This window comes from Lycium barbarum, chromosome 1, assembly GCF_019175385.1.
Source record: "Lycium barbarum isolate Lr01 chromosome 1, ASM1917538v2, whole genome shotgun sequence".
Classification (NCBI taxonomy): domain Eukaryota; kingdom Viridiplantae; phylum Streptophyta; class Magnoliopsida; order Solanales; family Solanaceae; genus Lycium; species Lycium barbarum.
In genome coordinates, this window is record NC_083337.1 from 20822165 (window position 1) to 20846998 (window position 24834).

The following is a 24834-nucleotide window of genomic DNA, read 5'->3' on the forward strand; positions in this document are numbered from 1 at the left end:
CATGCAGCCTAGTGCCTACTTTTCTTTTCCTCTTATTACACCAAAAATATTTGGCAAAAATTTTATGGAGCTCATTTAAAACACATTTAGGAGGTGCAAGCACTGATAAAAGATGTCTAGGCATACTTTGAAGGACACTTCTAATCAAAACAGCCTTCCCTCCATAAGATAGCAACTTCCCTTTCCAAGAATGTAACCTACCCTTCACTTTTTCAATAAGCTTAGAATAGAATGTCTTCTTTTTTCTAGCATGATAAAAGCTGTGAGAATATCCTTATCTATGTCATGACGATGTATCTTCAGTGTGAGTTGTTGTTCTGTGTCTAATACCACCTCCCATTGTACACCAATATCCATAAACACCCAAATTTTCCCATTAACATTAGCTATGGCTGCTTCCATTCCTAGTTTTGTTTTGTATTTTTGAATATGTCTACAATTCTAAAATGGCTCCATTAGGGCAACTATGAAGCACTTGTGTTGCCTTTGCATGTTAATCAGTCTCTGAAAGGCCTGTTGAGTGTTAACAGACCTAATATTCCATATTAAAGCCTTAATCATCATTTAACTTTGGATGAACCTGTTCTCTTTGGTATGAGCCTCTTAATCTGTTGATTTTCCTGGTTCTTCTGTCTCTTCCCACTTTTTTGCTAAAGCCTTTGGTGAAATATCTGCCTCTCTAATTGCTTTATTAATGTTGTTTGATCTGTTTACAACCCCTTTGTCTTCCTCCAAGTGCTGCTCCTCCTCTAAGCTGATCTGTATCTCTGCTTCAGTAACTTTATGTGCAACAATGTCTTGTAGTGCTGCTTTTCGCTTTTGTGATGATCCCTTTTCTGCACTTTTATTTATTTTTGCCTCTTTATTTTCTAATGCAGTGTTCAAACATGCTTCAGGGATATACTGCTGCTCTACATGTTCCTCAGGTGTTTCAGTACTCTCCATCATATCCCTTTCACCCATGGCCTTGTTGAAGGTATCTCCTCTTTCTGCATATTTATTCATGATTGCCTTATTGTTATCCTTTATAAAGTTCAAAAAGACTGCAGATACAGTCTCTTCAGAATCTTCAATCTCTTCATGATTATTCAGCATATCATTATCCACTTGGTCGGTTTGTCCTGCTCCATCCAGCTGCTGCTGACTATCCTCTTGTATACCTGTTATTAATTGCTCTGCATTCTGATTCTTTCCAACATTTACTTCTGTCATCAATTCATGAGAAGTTGCATTTGGATCCTCATCATCTGGTGGTTTTTCTTCAGGTTTGTGCCCCTTCGTATTTTGATCTTGCTTCTCTATAAATTCTGTATTATTTTTCACTCCCAGTTGTTCATTGGGAAAAGATGCACATGATGATGTATCTTTGACTGTATTTTCATTCTCCCTTTGTTTCTCGTCTTCATCTACCTTTTATTCTGCCCTCCTAGCGATCCCCTTTTTCTCTAAAGGTAAGGAAATGGAATTTACTTTTTGAGATCCCCCATATGTATCAGTCTCTTCTGCTTCCTCTATTCTATCCCCCCATTTCCTCTTTGATTCCTCTGATCATACTTCAACCGTTATCTCTTTTGCTCTCTCATTATTTCTATTAATATCCCCATGATGATTAAGAACTTTACCAAAACTAGTTTCAACCCAAGGTTTTGCACCTTCGCTGTCCTTAGCTCTGTCTTGTACCTGTTCCTCCCCCTTAGTTCCTTTGTTATTTCCTGTAATGTTCTCTCCATTGTTGATTTGCATGTCTGTTCCTATCTCCTTGACGTTGGTGTTGTCTACAATCTCTTCCCCATCTCCATCAGTTAATAAAGCATCAAACTTGTTGTGAGTATGAATCTGATTATGAGCTTTAGACTTGGTTTCCTGATCTTTCTTCTCTTTCTCCCCCTTCTCTCTGTCTCATTACCCTTCTGATCCTTTTTTGGATTCCAATTTTGTACATTGCCAACCACGTTCCCACTTGTTAACACCTTGAGAGGATACTTATGGGTATTTCTATGATTGTGATTTTCCTTCTTGCTTGCTGGTTTTGGATCTGTTGTCGGTTGCTGAATGCTTTGTTCCCTTTGACCAAAAATAAAACAACAAATAATACATATCTTTAGCGAACTTGCAAACAGAGCATAGTATATAGGGCAAAGGTGCAAATATACCCCTCAACTTTGCGATTTAGAGCAGATATACCTCTCGTTACAAAAGCGGTGTATATATACCCCTGCTGTTACAAAATGGTGCAAATATACCCCTGTTATTCCAAAATGATGCAAATATACCCTTTTTGCTGACGGGATTTTAAAAAAAAATCATTTAGGTTGTTTTTTAATTAAAAAAAATGTTACATGACTTTAAAAAAAAAAGTCTACCAATTTTTTTTAGTAGACATATTTTTCTGAAGCCACATGGTAATTCTTTTTCCTGGTATGTCGGGTCTGGTTCGTTTGAAATAATATCTCTGTGACTTTAAAAAAATAAGTCTACCCACATTTTTAGACAAACCAGACCCGACCCATCAGAAAAAAAAAATACTATGTGGCTTTAGAAAAGTATGTTTACTAAAAAAAATGGGTAGACTTTTTTCTAAAGTCACATGGCATTTTTTTTAATTAAAAAAATAATCTAAATGATTCTTTTTTTAAAATCCCGTCAGCGAAAAAGGTATATTTGCACTATTTTGTAACGGCAGGGGTATATATATACCACTTTTGTAACGAGGGTATATCTGCTCTAAATCGCAAAGTTGAGGGGTATATTTACAACTTTGCCCTAGTATATATTTCTTTGCCATATAAGTACTGTATGACTTAAACAACTATTTGCATTACTGAAATGCCTACTCCGCAACGACAAGCATGTTCTCTTCGAACGAAGAGCACCGGATGCATTTTGTAGGTTTTTGTTCAACATCTCCTCAACCTTGATAAATGGTAATAACTGTAAGGGAACTATCAAATAATACAAGGAGCAAAAAGAAGTACTATCTAAACAAAGAAGAGATACAATAGTGACGCATAACTCAATCTAAGAAAGTCTTTTACTATCAACTTGTAGTAAATATAGCAGTAATTAGCGCCCTCAAATTTTCATTTTTCCTGTACCTTGATAATGAATGATGGTCAACACCATGGTTTATTATCTCAACCAGATAAGCAATATCAGTTGCTATCCAAAATAAGACTATCAAAAGTAAGACTATGTTATGACACGCTCCGTAGAGAAAAGTCTGAGTCCGGAGCCAAAATGGCATATTTTTACAGCAATTACACCAAAATAGGCTGTCTTTTTTTTTTTATACCCAAATGGGTATTTCGTTGATCATTCAAAATACCCCAGTTACTGTTCATAGCAGCAACTCTTTTTTTTTTTTTTGCTATTTCGTGGATTGTTCCACGAAATAGCTTTTTTTTAAATTTTTTTTTGCATTTCGTGGAACAATCCACGAAATAGCTTTTTTTTTTTTTTTTTTTTTTTTTTTTTTGCTATTTCGTGGATTGTTCCACGAAATAGCTTTTTTTTTTTTTTTTTTTTTTTTTTTGCATTTCGTGGAACAATCCACGAAATAGTTTTTTTTTTTTTTTTTTTTAAATTTCGTGAAAAAAATGATTTTTTTTTTAACACAATCCACGAAATAGATGTTTTTTTATTTTATTTCGTGAATAAAAAAAGAAATAGGAAATTATAATTTTTTTTTGTTTTTGCATTTCGTGTATTAAAAAACGAAATAGGATAATTTTTTTTCTAATTTCGTTCGTATAAAAAGGAAATTGGAAAATATATATATATATATATATATATATATATATATATATATATATATATATATATATATATATATATATTATTTCGTGTATTAATGAAGGAAATTGATTTGTTTTTTTATTTTTTTTGCATTTCGTAATCTAATGAACGAAATAGGTTTTTTTTTTTGTATTTAGTGAATAAAAAAACGAAATAGGAAATTATATATATATATATATATATATATATATATATATATATATATATTTTGCATTTCGTGTATTAAAAAACGAAATAGGAAAATAATTTTATTTTCATTTCGTTTATATAAAAATGAAATAGGAATATATATATATATTTCATTCATGTACCAATGAAATATTTCGTGGATTGTTCCACGAAATGCAAAAAAAAAAAAAACAGTTTTATTTATATTAACAAACTGTTTTATTTTTTAATTTAAAACTGTTTTTTTTAATTTTTTATTTTGCATTTCGTGGAACAATCCACGAAATATAAAAAAAACAGTTTTTTTATATATTTTTGAAATTGATCTTATATATATATATATATATATTCCAAATTGATTAAAAGCCATTTTTTAATTTTTTTAAAATATATTTTTCAAAAAACTTAGTGTTTAACTGTAAGGTTATTTTAGTCAACTTTATATATCGAGAAAATTAGTCAGCTTTATTTTCAAAAATTGAAACCGCAGAAGTGAAATTGACATTCACAGATACATTATCCCTGGATTTTTACGTTGAAATCTATTGTGTATCATCATCTTATAAGTAAATAAAACTGAAAATTTCATGCCAATTTGGGGAAAAATTGAAATTGAATGTGATAAAAGGCGTTTTTTTAAAAATCGGCTCGGCCAAACCGCCTTGCGGCAGTTTGTGTGCATAGATCTCGGAAAAATACCCAAAATCAAAAAAAAAAATCGCGTAAATCGGACGTCCGAGCGCAAAGTTATGACCATCTAAAGTTTGACGACTTTACAACTAGTTTTTCTCCCTATAGTTTTTAGAATTATATTTATATTTAAAATAAAATTATGTCTTGACTTTACAATTATTTTTTTTTTCGTTTATTAAAAAATGAAATAAGATTTTTTTTTATTTCGTGAATATATAAATGTTTTTATAAATGAAACACAAATATATATATATATATATATATATTCATCCTATTTCATTGGTACATGAATGAAATATATATATATATATATATATATATATATATATATATATATATATATATATTCCTATTTTTTATTTTCCTATTTCGTTTTTTAATACACGAAATGCAATATATATATATATATATATATATATATATATATATATATATATATATATATAATTTCCTATTTCGTTTTTTTATTCACTAAATACAAAAAAAAAAAAAAAACTTATTTCGTTCATTAGATTACGAAATGCAAAAAAAATAAAAAAACAAATCAATTTCCTTCATTAATACACGAAATAATATATATATATATATATATATATATATATATATATATATATATATATTTTCCAATTTCCTTTTTATACGAACGAAATTAGAAATTTTTTTATCCTATTTCGTTTTTTAATACACGAAATGCAAAAACAAAAAAATAATTATAATTTCTTATTTCTTTTTTTATTCACGAAATAAAATAAAAAAACATCTATTTCGTGGATTGTGTCATGATATGTAAAAAAAAAATCATTTTTTTCACGAAATTAAAAAAAAAAAAAAAAAAAAAACTATTTCGTGGATTGTTCCACGAAATGCAAAAAAAAATTAAAAAAAAAAAGAGTTGCTGCTATGAACAGTAACTGGGACCCATTTGGGTATAAAAACAAAAAGACAACCTATTTTGGTCTAATTGCTGTAAAAATATGCCATTTTGGCTCCGGACTCCTTCCATCTCTTAGCAATTTCTTAAATAAAAAAAAAACAAAAATGGAACAGAAAATCACTCAAACCAATTTCTTTTGCCATATATCACATCAAATAATATGCATGGATTTTAATTTTATTATTTAAGTGGCTTCGCAAACTACTACCCAAGATACTCAATCTAATTAGGGAAAAGGTGCAAATATACCCCTCAACTTTGCGAGTTAGAGCAGATATACCCTCATTATAAAAATGGTGTAAATACATCCCTGCCGTTACAAAAATAGTGCAAATATACCCTTTTTGCTGGCGGAATTTAAAAAAAAAATTATTTTGTTTATCTTTTTAATTAAGAAAAATACCACGTTGCTTTAAAAAAAAAAATCTACCCATTTTTTTGTAGTAGACATATTTTTCTAAAGCCACGTGATAAACTTTTTTTGGTGGATCGGTCTTGTTCGTTTAATAAAATGGGTAGATTTTTTTTTTTAAAGCCACAGAGATATTTTTTTAAATGAATCAGACCCGACCCACCGGAAAAGAAATTTATCATGTGACGTTAGAAAAATATGTCTACGCAAAAAAAATGAGTACACTTTTTTCTAAAGCCACATGGCATTTTTCTTAATTAAAAAATAAGCTAAATAATTTTTAGAAAAAATCCCGTTAGCGAAAAGGTATATTTACACTATTTGTGTAAGGGCAGGGGTATATTTGCACTATTTTGTAACAGCAAGGGTATATATACACTACATTTTTAACGGGGTATATCTGCTCTAAATCACAAAGTTGAGGGGTATATTTACACCTTTGCCCTTCTAATTTTAATTAGAAAAACCTCAACGTTTCTGAATTAATAATTCGGATAAGGTTAGAAATAGGCGAAATATGATAACCTACCAAATTTGGATACTTGTTGGATATTCCCTGTGTGTTTTAGCTTCCTTTCATCAACTACCTGCTTGAAATACATTACCCGAATTAAATTTGATAAAACAACACTAATTACCCATTGGACTGAAACTAATTACCCGCTCATGCCTCCACTCAAATTATTTTCGTTTCTACCCAATCCAGCCCAAAGTATTTACCCGACGTACCCTCTCCCCCAAAATCCTTCCTCCATGATACCATCGCAGTATATTTATATATCATGATGGTATCATGGAGGACTAAGAGAATCCGTCTCAGTATATTTATATACCGCAATAGTATCACGGAGGAGTGAGGAGTCTCTCATTGAAGGACTTAAGCAGTCCTCCATGATACCATTACAATATATGTGTATAAAATGATGGTATCATAGAGATTTTTTTGAGAAAAGTGTCTTTTAAATAAATAATATGATACCATCTCAGTATATTTATATACCATGTCGGTATAATAATTTTGGGGACATTTCGGGTAAATTGTTTTAATTTTTTCTGGGGGTCCGAAAGTAATGGAAGTAGGAACGGGTATAATTTGCCTCCAATGGGCATGCGTGATCTTTCCCCATTAAATTTTGTCGAGTCGAGGCGACAACAGCCTGGGATACTATTATTTCTCTTAATTGATATTGTTTTATATTGTTTATAAACATAATTTTTATGCATGGGTGATAATTAATGTTGTTTGGGAATGGGATGATCAAGCATATGTTCAAGAAACAAGAGAAGATTATTTCTTTAATCAATGTCATAGCACGATAAGTATTAGAAAGAAGGAAAACTCTCCCAAATTGTCTATGTAGCCTCTCAAAATTAAGTACAAATGTTTCTGTATCGTGCAAGACTCTATTAGACACTACTCCATGACTTCTAAGAATTTGAAAATCTAGACTCTGATACCGAGTTTGTTACGAGCCCAATCAGACATAAGGTCGTGACATAATACCCAACAAATCACTACCCTTTGCAGAAAAACTCTCTGCTCTCAATATGCTTCAAATGAGAAGGTGACATAGTAAAACCAGTTCATAATAGAAATGCGGAAGGATAATTTAAATCGGATGAATTTGGTCTCTAGCAATTTTCTCCTAACTTAAATCTTAACTAAGTTTTCTGACAATATGGAACGGTCGTAGACTTTATTACACAAGTGTGTTCCAACTCATTTATCTGACTTACAAACTGTATGCAAACTGTAAAGCAAAAAAAAAAAAACGCTAGAGATTCTACGTGGAAATTCATCCAGGCTCGAATGGATGTCACGACCTACCCCTCTGTAGGATTTCAATCAAACTTATAAAAACACCGAGGCAAAGTAGATTACTCCCGCAATCTAGAGGACCTACCCCCACTACTAAAAAAACTGTATTTTCCGACCTAAAAAAATGGTCATTTCCGACCTCATGAGGTCGGTTTTGGGCAAAAACCAACCTCAAAATTAGGTCGGAAAAGAGTTGGTCGGAAATATTACCGACCTCATGAGGTCGGTAATATTTTTTTAGTCGAATATTAATTATATGAAATACCGACCTCATGAGGTCAGTAATTTGCAATTCCTTGAAAATTTTTGCAGAAAACCAACCTCATGAGGTCAGTAATTTGCAATTTCTAGAAATATTTTGTAGAAAACCGACCTCATGAGGTCGGTAATTTGCAATTCCCTGAAAATTTTTGCAGAAAACCGACCTCATGAGGTCGGTAATTTGCAATTTCTGGAAATATTTTGCAAAAAACCGACCTCATGAGGTCGGTATTTTATGTGTCTGGCCCCAAAACCGACCTCATGAGATCGGTACCCCGCAAGAAAAATGGCAGCACCTAGCTGTTTTTCCAGCTGCTCCCCTGTCAAAATGAAAATAATTTTACTTTCAACTAAAACCAGCTCAAATAGCTGCCAACAATACACCAAACTACTATAAATACATAAAACATTAAACTACTATTACAACACATATACTACAACCACCAATACATCAAATTCAATTTGAAACTACTTCAAAGTTGAATAAAAACATCAATCATTCACAAGAGACTTAAGCTACTTCAACCTTTGCAAACATCAAAACAACATTAAACTACTTCAACATTTGTAAACATCCACAAAACATTAAACTAGTCTACATTAAGTTAGTCTACAACATTAGACTACTTCACCCCTCGCAAACATCAAGATGGTTGACGCGAACATCCAAAGTCAGGTTCTTTCAGCTTGGCCTTTTTGTTAGATTCTGTGGACTTCGATGATGCGGACTTCCTTTTAGAGTTCTTTTCTCTGAATACTGTAAAAAGAAAGAAGAAAATATAAAGGCAAAGATAGCTGTAAGTTCATTTCATCACCATAGTAAATATTGCCTCATTTCGAACCAGATAACTAAAGCGAGTTAAAGCAATAATCTATCAGTTATCATACAACTATACAAACATCCATCAGCAAATGATACTTGTCTGACTAGTCTGAAGCTTATCAAAAGAGGATAACTCGAATTAAGAGATCAAGTAGAATGAGCCCAGAAAAGACAGGATTATAAATACTAATGATTCAGTTTAGTTTAAAGTAGAGATTTAATTGAGATGATGCTTACATATTACGTAAACAAGGGGCAAAAGAGCTTTTGATTATGTGAAATATCAGATAAACTCAAAACACATGAGAAGACTATAAGCTAGAACAAAAAATGGAAAATAGTTTTATTCTTCTAATTCATATGAAGAGAATGATTAATAAGCTAAAGTTCAAATATTAAAACTTAATCATCTGTCCCAAAATACTTACTCCGTCCAAGTTAAACTCAGGACATTGTTTTTAAGACTCGCTACATTTCCTAGACAAGAGAGACAAAGATACACTACTAAAGTTGTACATTCGCTATACTTGGTATTAACACCAATAAAGAGATCAGCCATTCAGAGTGCTCAATAAGCATTAATACGCTCAACTTGTATGGGTTAAAGAGAGCTAGTGTGCCTGGCAACTCTCAAAATATTCCCAGTCTTTAAAATGTGAGCATTTATTTTCTAATTTCAGCTCTATTAGTTGTTTTGACCTTTCATAGAGTACCTCCCGACAAGACTAATAAAAATATGTAACGCATGGTTTCACATCTGTTCCACCATAATTAGCCAGGAGAAGAAGACAATCATTAACCTTTCTGGAGTGAGAAATAGTGCATGTTTTGAGAATAAAAAGAATCATATTTCTAGAGTCAAGAACCTGTGGCCGCATAATCTATTTTTTTTTATTTTTTTTTGTGTGTGAAGAGGGTTTTGCTAGACAACATGGAGCAGTATATGGATTGGATTACTTAGATTCACTTGGAAATTATGTAACTTGAATCTATTGTAGGGGCTATATTCTTGTTGTACTTCTGTGTACCTTACTAGTAAAACTTTTACCTCATCAAAAAAAAAAAAAAAAAGACGACCTTTTCATATTGGCTTTAGACCTGGTGGATTAACACACATCTGCTCTCTGTACAGCTCGAAAGATCTCTGACCATAATCCTCACCGACTATTCAATTCCTTCTAAGTTCTATGCCCCAACACAACAGAATGGGCATAGTTGCTTATTACTGAACTATATGTCTCCTTTTGACCAACATATGCACAACATAAATTTTTCTATGGAGTGTGAGTAGCAATGAAGGAGAAGATATGTATTAATACTCTAGTCTCTCTTTCTACCTTTATCTTTTGGTTGGGAGTGAAGTTTTTAGAAGTTAGAAGGCCTCATCTCTCCATAGTAATGCAAGGTAATTTAATGTCTGCGGTACTCTAGCTTCTTCATGTTAATAAAATAACATAGAAGTTTCAACAACACAATATCTCTTCTTATTCAGAGAGACCTCAACAAGTGCCACCCTCCAACTTGATGAGGCCACAAGGCTTCATTGGTTTTAGAAAAACAAAGAAAAACGAAGAAAATATGCTTAACCGTTGACCTAAACAAGCTATCAAGCATCATACACCTGATCACATTATGCAACCTGCCAATTATAGTTAGTACTTAACTCGATGAAAATATTTACGTGGCAAAGGGAAGTAAACAATAATCTTTTGAAAGCCCACCAGTAATAATATTACTTAGTTTTAGTAGAAAGATATTGTCTACGGTTTCAAGCAATAAGAAGAATAAGAGGAATCACAGCAAAGAGAAGCAATAACTATTCATTGAAATCCAACACTTGGTTTTGCCCATTAAGATACGTAGCACATCGTTCTTAAAGTAATATAGAACTAAATAGACACAACAATCTAGAAATCTGACCCCAAAGCTGACATTTGATTGTACGCATCTATGAATGAAAGGACTTGCTTACAATGGAAAGCACTCAGCTTCATCAGAAAATATAGAGAGTCATCAAAGAATTTTAGAGCAGTGAAAAGGAACTTACCCTCGAGAGAAGCTTTGAGAGGTTCGATGAGCTCGGGAAACTCAATCTCTTCAAGGGCCTTGAACACATCCTCCGCATTTATTGTTTGCCTCTTAGACTCCTTGCATATGTCATTAGCACTGCAATTGCACGTTGCAAATGAGCTCACTCATTGAAGTAAAATATCACATAGGAGGAAAAGGAAAAACATTCCCATCTTATTATGTCCCACATCAATCCAATAAATTAACCCATTCACTTTAGCACTTGCTTAGACCCGCAATATATCACTTTTTTAGCAATTATCATTAAGTCTCCGGAGACAACCGGGGCATCTTTTGGCTATACAGCCTCATTTTCATAAGCCAGACGGCTACACTCTTACTCTACTCTCTACCTTATCATTTACTTTACTAACTTTACCTACTTTCACCTGAACTTTACAGGGATCTGCCACCTGAACTTTATAGGGGTTTGCATTCACTTTATAATTTTACCCTGAACTTTACAGGGATCTGCATTCACTTGAACTTTACAGGGGTTTGCATTCACTTTATAATTTTACCCTGAACTTTACAAGGGTTTGCATTCACTTTACAACTTTACCCTGAACTATACAGGGATCTGCATTCACCTGAAATTTACAGGGGTTTGCATTCACTTTACAATTTTACCCTGAACTTTACAGGGATCTGCATTCACCTGAACTTTACAGGGGTTTGCATTCACTTTACAATTTTACCCTGAACTTTACAGGGATCTGCATTCACCTGAACTTTACAGGGATCTACATTCACCTGAACTTTACAGAAGTTTGCATTCACTTTACAATTTTACCCTGAACTTTACAGGGATCTGCATTCACCTAAACTTTACAGGGGTTTGCATTCACTTTACAACTTTACCCCTGAACTTTACAGGGATCGGCATTCACATGAACTTTACAGGGTTTGCATCAAGTCTCCGAAAACAACCGGAGACATTATCCTAAACTTTACAGGGTTTGCATCATGACTCCGAAAACAACCGGAGATATCATTTACATTTTATCCTGAACTTTACAGGATTGCATCAAGTCTCCGAAAACAACCGGAGACATTATCCTGAACTTTACAGGGTTTGCATCATAACTCCGAAAACAACCGGAGACATCATTTACATTTTTATCCTGAACTTTACAGGATCACATCAAGTTTCCGAAAACAACCGGAAACATTAACCTGAACTTTACAGGGATCTGAATCATTTACTTTACATACTTTAACGACTTTACCGTGAACTTTACAGAGACATCATACTTTACTTTACCCCGGACTTTACTGGAATTTATATCAAATCTCTGAATACAACCGGAGACATCACATGGATACACAGCCTCACCTGCACAAGCCAAACGGCTATACACTTACTTTACTTTTTACTTTATTACTTTACTTTATCATCTACTTTACTTACTTTAATGACTTTACCTTAAATTCCGCAGACATCATTTATCATCGAGTCATGGGAGACAGCCGGAGGCCTTATTACTATCATTAAAGTCTCCAAATACAACTAGAGATATTATTACATCCTCGGCATACACATCACACATTCATTCAAGTCCCTGAAGACAACCAGAGATGACATTTGGCCACACTGCCTCATTATAAGCCACACGGCCTCATCTTCATCCTCACTTTCACACTCATATTTATCATCATTTACACTCTTTATGAGTTTTACACTTTCAACTTTATACCAAACTGTATTACTGATTTTGACAGAAAATACAACCTACAGAGACACAACGCAACGTGGAACTTTATCTTATGCAGTGAACTGGGGCAAATTTGCTGAAGAGGAATATCAAACTCCTAAGCAAAGGTCACAGATCTACTCTCGAACTAGATTCTGTCTATGTCCACAAATACGTGATACGTAGGTTGATTTTTCTTTCATATACACCGCTAAGACTCTACTCATTCAACTCCTCTCATAATCTTGTAAGCCTGTCTATATCCCAGTGTCTCCATAACTCAACACTGGGGCATTTTTTGAAAATTTACATCGTGTCTAGTAGAGTCCTACTTATAGGTGGGTTGCGCGCCACATTTATAATTAGGAGGCTATGAACATATGTTCCATTCTCGAACATTCTTGTCACCTGTCTACAACCCCTGCAAAGTTATAAACCCATAAATAACATTCTCTCAACAGGTTCGACTATAATTCTTTCCATCCCATAATAAGGTCCACCAAAGTCTTTTTTTTAATTATGTCGGTCTTTTTGTTAAAATATCATGTTAACCAATTCATACATTATACTATACTTATAAATAGATTTTCAACATACTTTCTTTCATAAAATGTTCACCTCTTACACTTAGTCTAATTAAATTTGAGTCCGGTCGGTTAACCATTGTTAATGGGTCTTAAAGGGTGCCTAATACCTTCCCTTTAGACTAATTGAACCCTTACCTAGAATCTTAAGTTTCGCAGACCTTAAACAGAGCTAACTTTAGAAAATAACTTTAATAAACTTTAGGTGTCCTAATTCACCATAAATAATTAGGTGGCGACTCCTTAAAATAAACAAAAGAGGAATCACCAATATGTTATACTCTACTTTAACCCGGTTAAAATGGGAAATGACACATATCCCCTGTGCTTTCTTCTTTCCCTTGAACCTTTTCACTGTCCATCTCAGCCTGCATGGCGTCATCAAACCCATCCACTATTTCTTTTTCACTCTCTAGTATATTAGACAATCCCACTCTTTTCTTCGATAATTTACTATCTATGACTGAGATGGAGTCCTCTGCTCCTTTTTCACTACTAAAGGAATTAGGATTACCTGAGATTTTCGTACCAACTTCATTTTCCGTAGTGGTACCTCCATTTTCTGAGTCCTGTATATCTTCACAAATTGCCTTTTCAGGAACAAACCTTTGGATATTGGTATTTAAACCCTCAGAGCTCATGAAATTGCTTGAAACTTCCACTCTATCATCCCTTGCGTTAATTTCCTCAGTGGTTTGAAGGAATTTGGAGACTGAGAGTGTTTGACCACTTCCGTCTGAAGTTGTTTTTCTAGATGGAATGGGATTTAAGGATGTGTCTTCAGAAGGTGAGGGGAAGAGTTTTATGTCTGAGATAGCTTGAGAAGAGGACTCGTTGTTAAACATGATGGATTTCAGCCAGGGTTTTGAGAGGAAGAAAAGGGATTTGAGTTTGTGAATGTTACACTAACACAGGGAACTGAGAAGAGGGGTTTAGTAAGAGAGACACAAACAGTAGCCTTAAATGTTTGAGACAAGCAGCCGATTCTGATTGGTTAATACCTGAAGTTTCTTACAAACCGGGTCGGTCCAGGAAGGATGTAACGTTTGGGCTCAGGATTTTGGGCGGGAAGATTTTTAATGACATGACATGTTAGCAGTTTAACACATATATATAAGCATTGTAGAGACTACTAACCTGAGTTACAAGAACCAAGTTCCTTGACAGTTTTCTTTAAAGCAGCAAGGAACTCGGAGGTATGTAATGACTCCAATACTTATGCTGTCCTGAGAGTAGTATGAGAGTATGCTCCTCCTTGGTCACTATAATTTGGAATGTGAAGAACTTCTTCTAATCGTGTTGTCTCTTCTTCAGTGGCAGCTTTTGACTATCCTTTCCTCACCCAAGTCTTCTGGTAGAATTAATGACTCCATTTGGGAACCCGCATTGATCGGGTCCCTTAGAGTGAGAAGCAGTGTGAATTAAGCTTTCTTCTTTTAATTTAGGCAACTCTTCCTTTTCCTTCTACAGACCAGGTTCCTCCTATCTTGACTTCTGTTTGACTGTATCTTCACTTTGAAGAAGGTCGAAGATGTTGGTGTTTCATGATCCACACTCGTCTGCCCTCATACTCATCCTGAGCTTTGTTTGTCATCTCTTTCCCTCTACATGATGTATTCAATAGTTCTTTCATATGGCTGTTTAGATGATGATTTTCTTTAGTAACTTCCTCAACTTGCTCTTGTAGATCTACATTACCAATTACCATATCATCCCTTTCTTGATCTTGAGAGGTCTCACTACCCTTAATTTTGAGAAGATCAAGATTTGTACTGATTTTGTCAATTCCATCATGTGCACCTTTGAGAGCGTCCCAGATCTCCTTTGTTGTTTCACAAGAGGAAGCTAGATTGTACTCCCCTGATCCAATGCTTTGAAAAAGAATCTTTTTAGTTTCTTGATCTTTTTGCAGAGTAAAGCCATTCAGCTTGAGGAGATGAGGACCATAACAGATCATGTCCCATAGATCTGTATCCTTACTCGTGATGAAGTCGTGCATTCTAACCTTACACCATTCATAGTGTTCAGCGCTGAAGCTTGATGGTCTTGAGATAGATTCTCCCTTTTTTGGGTTTAATGAACTAGCCATGAAGAGATCCTTTCTAGGTGTCAACCTTTTAGAAAGAACCCGCTCTGATACCAATTGATATAGGCTATGCGTCCACCGAACACAATATATGAGGGACCTGGTTGTGTACCAGTTCCCTTATACAATGCAGTACAAGAATCGACACAAGATTTTTACGTGGAAAACTCCTTGCTCAAGGGATTAAAAACCACGACCTACCCCAGTAGGATTTCAACTCCACTAACCGAGCAACTCAGCTTACAACTCTATCGTAAGCTAGGAATTAAGTCCCATAAACCCTCACTCTTATAATAACGCTTATGCAACCCTCACACATGACTACCCCTAGCCAAGCACACTAATACACCTAGACTCACCCAGCCTAGTGTACCACTCAAAGGCACCCTTTGAGAATTTCAGCATAGTGACTAACTCTAGCCACACACTAATACAACTAAGCCAAATACCACTCAAGAGCTTGTGGAAGCAATCTTGAGAATTTAGGACACCTACAAACAACTTCTTTTTATGGAAGAGTAGGTTTACAGTTTAAGCACCAATGAACAAAGACTTACAACAACCTAACGAACATAGACTAAACTCATATCAGGATCTGGTTCTTCAGCTTGAAAGTAACTTTGTTCTTGAGAGATCTAGAGAACTTGTGTCGGCAGCTTTGCACGATTTAGATTCGATTCTCAAGTCTACCAAATATGTTGCCATCATGTTGTATTTATAGTGGGAGCATCTCGGGTAAAAAGAGACCACTCTTCAATTTTGACCTAAAGCATGGGTCAACTCACTACTGTACTTATGTGCTGCAAGTGCCTCAGCTTTACAGCAGTCTCTGCCGATAGTGCAAGGTGCACAGAGAGCAGATTACAGACTTAGTCTCTTATCTAGTTCTGAAACAGTTTGACAATCATCAAAACACAAATGCACTTGGAACTATCACTACTCTTTCAAGTTAGTAAAGTTTTGAGGAAAGTCCTACAAAGGCAGGTCGTGATTTTTACTCCCTTGAACAAGAAGGGTTTTCACGTAAAATAGTTTGTGTTTTCATTTCTGCACTTCACTTTCAGTTTGAGTTTGGATTACTGAAATTAAAGAATCAGGCTCTTCAATATGCGAAAATCGACCAAGACACAATTCACCTCCTCTTTTGTCTAGATGCATTGCTAAAATAACAAAAACATAAATGGTTATTTGAGCACTTATATTATTTTCCTTATAAGGGGAATGAAAAGTAAAAGGAAATATAATACGACGGGATTACCATATAAAAAATTAAACTCCTGTTAATAGTGTAAAAATTCAAGCAACACACCAATTGGATTACTAAGGCCTAATTTATTTTCATTAAGATTAAGACATATCTAAATGCACATTTCAATACTTAAGATATTTCTAGATCTGAATACTAAATGATTAAGACTGTTTACTTTTTAGCATCTGAATGTGCATAATTTATTTATTTCTAAACATAATATATATACAACCAAATAAAAAAGTACTTAAATAGTAGAAAAAAATATAATTTAATAAAATAAAATCATTATTTGAAAAGAAAAAAAATTATGTTCGCTAGTGATGGTGGTGGTGAGGGTTGGTGTTAGTGGCTAGTAATGGTGGTGGTGATAGATGTGATGGTGGAGGTGGTTGGTGTTGTAATGACTGGCTTGGTTGATGTTAGTAGTATGTGGTGGTTGAAGAATGTGTGGTGGTTGACGATGTGTTTGGTGGTAGTTGGCGGTGGAGGTAGTTGTGATGGTGGAGGTGCTTAGTAGTAAGAATTGGCTGCAGTGGTGGCAGTGGCTAATAATAGTGGTAGAGGTGGCACGACAATGACGATGAAGCTTGCAGTAGTGGATATAATTATAATAATGGAGGTGGTAGATGTGGTAACGACTAACAGTAGTGGTTGGTAGCGATAGTGGTTGTCAGTGATGGTTGTGATGACATATATAGTGGCCGGTTGTTTTCGATGGTAGTGGTGGTGGTGGTTGTGAAGGAACAGGTAGTTAGTGTAGTGGCTGGTGTGATTGTGGACAAAGTGGAGGTGAAAATTATCCACACAAAAATCATGTTATACTAAAAGTGAAAAGCAACAAAATTAAAAGTTAAAATATTAAAATGCCCATTAAAAGTTGATTGACATTTATATCCTTCAATTCAATCATAAAATATTCTTTTTAGTATTAAATTATTATGCAAAGATGTAAATGACCTAGCGATTTTTACGATGGATTACTATTGAATTGTAAGTTAATTATTAGAAAGACAGCCAAAGGATCCTTAATTATATTGTACAATGAATTAGCCAAAAGAAAGAAATTAGGCTTGAGTAACGTGCATACCTTTTCCTAACACTAATTGGGAATTAAGTGCTTTAAATGTGCATGTATGTGTCCTTTGTCACATGAAGAAACCCAACAATCATTTTAAGGCCATATCTTTAGCATGACTTTTGAATTCCTTTTGTCTTTAGACATACTTCTTGGCTTATAAATACAAGGCAAAATACATCAAAACACCCCTAAACTATACCGAAAATGTCGATATCACACTTAAACTATACAGATGACCCATTACACACCTAATATATTTTAAAGTGCTATTTATTACCCATTAGAAGCTGATGTTGCAAAAATAAAAATTATAATTCAAAAATAGGCAAGTGAAGTCAAAATTAAAATAAAAATGATTTTTAAATAATTCCTCCACCACTACTACCCCCAACCCCAACCCCACGCACCCCACCCCCTTTTCTTCTCCTCTACGCACCCCGACCCCCTCTTTCTCATCTTCATCTTCTTCCATTCCCACCCTCACTGCCTTCCCCCCCGGTCACTGCCGCCCCCCTCTTCCTCATCTTCCTCTTTTCCTCCACACCCCCTGTCACTGCTCCCTTCCACGTTACCCCACTCCCTCTTCTCCTCCACTTTCACGCCACCCCCGCCCCGACGCCCACCCCCACCCCCATCGAAAAAATTGAATTGAGGAACAAATCATCCAATTCCTCGACAAATTCGTCCTACTTACACTCAAATTCGTCCAAGTTTAAGAAACAATACGTAACTACAATGAAGAAATTGCACGAATTACCCTTCAAATGGACTTTTAATAACAATGAAGAAATTTCACGAACTGCCCTTCTAATGGATTGGATAATTTTTCTTCATTGTTGTTAAACAATGAAGAAATTGCACGAACAGTCCTTCAAATGGATTGGATAATTCTTCTTCATTGTTGTTAAACAATGAAGAAATTGCACGAACTGCCCTTTAAATGGACTGGAGAAATTTTCTTCATTGTTATTAAACAATGAAGAAATTGCACGAACTGCCCTTTAAATGGACTGGAGAAATTTTCTTCATTGTTATTAAACAATGAAGAAATTGCACGAACTGCCCTTCAAATGGACTGGAGAAATTGAAATTACACGAACTGCCCTTCAAATGGACGTTTAAAAGAGATTTGGGTGATGTTAGTGATGGGGTAGTGGTTGAGGGGTTAGTGACGGAGAAGATGAACAAGAGGAAGAAGGGGGGCGGGGGGGGGGGGGGGGGGGGTGAGGGGTTATTTATATTTTACAATAAAGGAAAAATAAATTAACTAAAAGAAAAGAAAAATAATTTAAAATTTAAAATTTAAAAGAAATCTGATTTGGCGCTGACGTGGCAGGCGAGTGTATTACACTTTCAATTGTGCAAGTGGTCATCAATTCGCAGGGGGTAAATAATTTCAGTTTTTAGATGTTCAGGTGTGTAATAGGTCGCCCGTAGAGTTTAGGTGTGATATCGACATTTTGGGTATAGTTTAAGGGTGATTTGATGTATTTTGCCTAAATACAATTGTGTGCTTCACAAGACTTTTCTGAGTCCGGAGCCAAAATGGCATATTTTTACAGCAATTACACCAAAATAGGCTGTCTTTTTTTTTTTTATACCCAAATGGGTATTTCGTTGATCATTCAACGAAATACCCCAGTTACTGTTCATAGCAGCAACTCTTTTTTTTTTTTTTGCTAATTCGTGGATTGTTCCACGAAATAGCTTTTTTTTAAATTTTTTTTTGCATTTCGTGGAACAATCCACGAAATAGCTTTTTTTTTTTTTTTTTTTTTTGCATTTCGTGGAACAATCCACGAAATAGTTTTTTTTTTTTTTTTTTTTTTTAAATTTCGTGAAAAAAATGATTTTTTTTTTAACACAATCCACGAAATAGATGTTTTTTTATTTTATTTCGTGAATAAAAAAAGAAATAGGAAATTATAATTTTTTTTTGTTTTTGCATTTCGTGTATTAAAAAACGAAATAGGATAAGTTTTTTTCTAATTTCGTTCGTATAAAAAGGAAATTGGAAAATATATATATATATATATATATATATATATATATATATATATATATATATTATTTCGTGTATTAATGAAGGAAATTGATTTGTTTTTTTATTTTTTTTGCATTTCGTAATCTAATGAACGAAATAGGTTTTTTTTTTTGTATTTAGTGAATAAAAAAACGAAATAGGAAATTATATACATATATATATATATATATATATATATATATATATATATATATATATATATATATATATATATATTTTGCATTTCGTGTATTAAAAAACGAAATAGGAAAATAATTTTATTTTCATTTCGTTTATATAAAAATGAAATAGGAATATATATATATATTTCATTCATGTACCAATGAAATATTTCGTGGATTGTTCCACGAAATGCAAAATAAAAAAATAAAAAAAACATATTTCGTGGATTGTTCCACGAAATGCAAAAAAAAAAAAAACAGTTTTATTTATATTAACGAAACTGTTTTATTTTTTAATTTAAAACTGTTTTTTTTAATTTTTTATTTTGCATTTCGTGGAACAATCCACGAAATATAAAATAAAAACAGTTTTTTTATATATTTTTGAAATTGATCTTATATATATATATATATTCCAAATTGATTAAAAGCCATTTTTTAATTTTTTTAAAATATATTTTTCAAAAAACTTAGTGTTTAACTGTAAGGTTATTTTAGTCAACTTTATATATCGAGAAAATTAGTCAGCTTTATTTTCAAAAATTGAAACCGCAGAAGTGAAATTGACATTCACAGATACATTATCCCTGGATTTTTACGTTGAAATCTATTGCGTATCATCATCTTATAAGTAAATAAAACTGAAAATTTCATGCCAATTTGGGGAAAAATTGAAATTGAATGTGATAAAAGGCGTTTTTTTAAAAATCGGCTCGGCCAAACCGCCTTGCGGCAGTTTGTGTGCATAGATCTCGGAAAAATACCCAAAATCAAAAAAAAAATCGCGTAAATCGGACGTCCGAGCGCAAAGTTATGACCATCTAAAGTTTGACGACTTTACAACTAGTTTTTCTCCCTATAGTTTTTAGAATTATATTTATATTTAAAATAAAATTATGTCTTGACTTTACAATTATTATTTTTTTCGTTTATTAAAAAATGAAATAAGATTTTTTTTATTTCGTGAATATATAAATGTTTTTATAAATGAAACACAAATATATATATATATATATATATATTCATCCTATTTCATTGGTACATGAATGAAATATATATATATATATATATATATATATATATATATATATATATTCCTATTTTTTATTTTCCTATTTCGTTTTTTAATACACGAAATGCAATATATATATATATATATATATATATATATATATATGTATATAATTTCCTATTTCGTTTTTTTATTCACTAAATACAAAAAAAAATAAAAAAACAAATCAATTTCCTTCATTAATACACGAAATAATATATATATATATATATATATATATATATATATATATATATATATATATATATATATATATTTTCCAATTTCCTTTTTATACGAACGAAATTAGAAAATTTTTTATCCTATTTCGTTTTTTAATACACGAAATGCAAAAACAAAAAAAAAATTATAATTTCTTATTTCTTTTTTTATTCACGAAATAAAATAAAAAAACATCTATTTCGTGGATTGTGTCATGATATGTAAAAAAAAAATCATTTTTTTCACGAAATTAAAAAAAAAAAAAAAAAACTATTTCGTGGATTGTTCCACGAAATGCAAAAAAAAATTAAAAAAAAAAAGAGTTGCTGCTATGAACAGTAACTGGAGTATTTCGTTGAATGATCAACGAAATACCCATTTGGGTATAAAAACAAAAAGACAGCCTATTTTGGTCTAATTGCTGTAAAAATATGCCATTTTGGCTCCGGACTCGAAATTAGGCGGATGGCATATTTAGCTAAGTTATCATAAAGCAATTATACTACGATAGAAAAGTGCAGACGTTAACATAGAAAATTAAATGGTTCCGAAAGAACAAAATCATACTATATAGGACGACCATAAGGAATTAAAGGATTTCAAAACATGCATTATTTTAGGGAAAAGGGTCAAAAATGCCCCTCTATTTTGAGAAAAGGGCTAAAAATATCATCCGTTACGAATTTGGGTCAAAAATACCCCTCCTGTCATTAAAGTTTTCAAGCATACCCTTGTCTTAACAGAAATTGCCAAATTCCCCAAAATAACCTAATTTTATTTTTTAAACCTGTTTAGAATATACTTGGATCGCTAAATTCATACTAGATAAGCCATAACTACAACTTCGCGTATCAAATCAATAAATAATTCGAGATATTTATATTGTGGTTTCCGTTTCTTGATTCATGTCAAGCCAATCAGAACGAAAAATCAAATAGTTGGTTGTATGATCGTATGAGTTTTTATATTTAGTAGGGTCGGATTTAAATGGAGCGGGTTTAAAAAATGAAATCGGATTATTTTAGAAAATTTGGGGATTTCCGTTAAGACAGGAATATATTTGAAAACTTTAATGACGAGAGGAGTATGTTTTACCCAAATTCGTAACGAGGGATATTTTTAGCCCTTTTTACAAAATAGAGGGGTAATTTTGACCCTTTTCCCATTATTTTATTATCGAAAAAGGGTCAAGGGTTCATCGTGAACTCTGGATTTTTTGTTTAATTCTAGGGGTCATTTGGTAGGAGAGATAAGTTATTCCATTTATTAGATGGGATAACTTATCCAACCTTCTATATGGGATTACTTATCCCACATATTATCCCATATAGAGGTGACGTGTCCATTTCTTACAAAGGGACATCAATCCTATTCTAAGAGCCCGTTTGGATTGGCTTATAAGTTGGCTTATAAGCTGTTTTCAGCTTTTTTGAGTGTTTGGCTGGCCAGCTTAAAGTCATTTTATGCTTAAAATAAGCTCAAAAAAATAATTGGACCCATTTGACTTAGTTTATCTAAAGCAGCTTATAAGCTGAAAACAACTTATAAGCCAAAAAAAATAAGTTGGACTACCCCAACTTATTTTTTTCAGCTTATAAGCTGCAAACAGCTTTAAGCTGTAAGCCAATCCAAACGGGCTCTAACTTGTTATTTAAATACATGAAATTGCTCCACCAACTGGGAACCCCTACATTCAGTAGAGCTATAGAAAAGAAAGTCAGAAGACAGATGCACAACTGGGGAGTTTTGTGCAGTGGACAGTTCCACTCTTGTTTGTGTTTTAGAAAATGAGCACACAAAGTAGGAACTACTTTCGTTAGGCTAAAGTGGTCAGAATCCACTTGTATAATAGCAATAAAATAATTTTAATATTCCCTCCCAGAACAATACTAGCAGCTCTGTCTCCCCACTAATTTGTAATGATGCATATTAAGTTAATTTAATATAATTACTCCAGTTTACCAAAAAAAAGGGGTAAATTTAGAATTTCAAGAATAGTGGTGTAGTGTCATGAATGGGGGGATTCAAGATTTTGAATTTGACCGGTTCACTCTTTAGACTGTTATTAATGAACACACTACACTGTGAAATTATAGATTTAAAAAATTATATTATATTTTTTGAAAACTAATGATCTTTTAAATAAATTCTATATTTTGTGTTGAAAATATTGGAATTAGTTAAACTCATTGTTGTATGCTACATCCGCCACTGGATGTTACTAGACTTAATATAGACATATGGTTTAATTATAAAATTTTACGATTGCCTTAAAGGCATAACTAGTGGTTGTAATATTACTGAAAAAAGCTACTACAATATTTATATGAATTTAAGTATCCCAGTTTATTAAAAAAAAGTATGACTCAAAAAAACTCATGTAAGGATGTTTGGACTTTTAAGTTAGGACAAATACAGCACTTCCCTTTTACAACATAGGAGGGAGAGGGCATCGTTCCACCCCTATCTCTTAAAGCTACGGCATCCACCGATTGAATCGACTTTGCTAGTTGGCTTTGTTGCTATCAAAGCATAATATTTTATGTACTCTTTCCCACGTTCACAATTTGTGTGCCAGCGAATACCTTTTCTCCTTAGCCAATCAAAATCTTCTGATGACCATAACCGCGTTTCCCGAGTGGAAGAACTTAAAATTATGTTCTTTGAAATTTGAGATATATTTTCTTAATTAGCAAAATTCTGTTGTATTTGATAGATTATGTAAATATTAGTTAGAATATTTCGTAGTCTACTATTTTAGGTTAGAATATTTTGTATATTTTGTAATTTCCTATTTTAGGTCAGAATATTTTGTATAATAACCAATTCAAGGAATGAAAGGAAACACGAAAAATATTTCCTACATGGTATCAGATTAGGGTTTCTTTCTTCTTCCTCCTTCCGCTACGCCCTAGTCCCTCTTTCTTCTTCCTCTTTCCGTCGCCCCTTTTTTATTTTTATTTTTTTCCGCCATGGCCGACGCAACTACCACTCCGGCTAAGCCCTCGTTCCACCCGGCCCTCGCGGTCTCCAATATCAAGAATCACATCTCTGTTACTCTTGAGATGGAGAACTCACAATACGGAACATGGACCGAGCTTTTCAAAATTCATGCTTGTTCTCACAAGATCCTTCATCACATCATTCCTCCACCCAAAGGTAAGGAGAAGCCAACTCCCAACACTGATGAGGAAGTCGAATTATGGACGACCATTGACGTCACCGTGCTTCAATGGATATATTCGACAATTTCGAATGATCTGTTAAACACCATCATCGAACTAGATGCTACTGCCATGGACGCTTGGGTTCGCTTGCGTGATATATTCCAAGATCATCAAACCTCTCGTGCGGTGACTCTCGAACAAGGATTCACGACGACTCGTATGGAGGATTTTCCCAATGCCTCCGCCTATTGTCAACGTCTAAAGAGCCTTGCGGATCAACTGAAAAACGTTGGGGCTCCCGTGAAGAATAACCGCCTTGTCCTTCAACTGGTTTCTGGTCTCACTGAAGCGTACAAAGGGGCTGGGACACAAATTCGCCATGCAAAGCCGCTCCCATTCACAGAGGCTCAGTCTTCCCTTGTTTTGGAAGAACGTGAACTTGCGGCAATGGTGTCTCACGGGTCTGGTTCGGCTATGGTAGCCTCGGTCGACGATGCGCCACCGCCCTCGGACAACACAA

The 24834-nt window shown here is 33.5% G+C and overlaps 1 protein-coding gene and 1 long non-coding RNA gene across 11 annotated transcripts in view; one reads left to right on the plus strand and one right to left on the minus strand.

Annotated features, from left to right (window-relative positions):
• The window catches only part of LOC132633062 (uncharacterized), a 32994-nt gene that overhangs the window by 2660 nt on the left and 5500 nt on the right, over positions 1-24834 (plus strand). The window contains exons 2-4 of one of the 9 annotated variants that reach the window (XR_009579554.1): positions 879-976; positions 1043-1265; positions 12415-12713. Coding sequence is in view for 3 of the 9 variants with exons in the window: in XM_060349281.1 (XP_060205264.1) it covers positions 916-976; positions 1093-1265; positions 12415-12489 (309 nt within the window). In the remaining 6 variants the exon portion in view is untranslated. Of the gene's footprint in view, positions 1-878; positions 977-1042; positions 1266-1802; positions 3337-12414; positions 12714-24834 lie in introns of those variants that run through there. The other 8 variants (XR_009579551.1, XR_009579553.1, XR_009579552.1 and 5 more) reach the window with 8 other exon arrangements.
• Positions 8449-12415, minus strand: LOC132633094 (uncharacterized). Of its 2 annotated transcripts, XR_009579559.1 has the most exons (3): positions 11497-12415; positions 10953-11455; positions 8449-8839 (listed from the first exon to the last, which is right to left on the minus strand). It is a non-coding gene; the product is annotated as an uncharacterized LOC132633094 (long non-coding RNA). The 2 variants fall into 2 exon arrangements; XR_009579558.1 differs by having other exon boundaries at positions 10953-12415.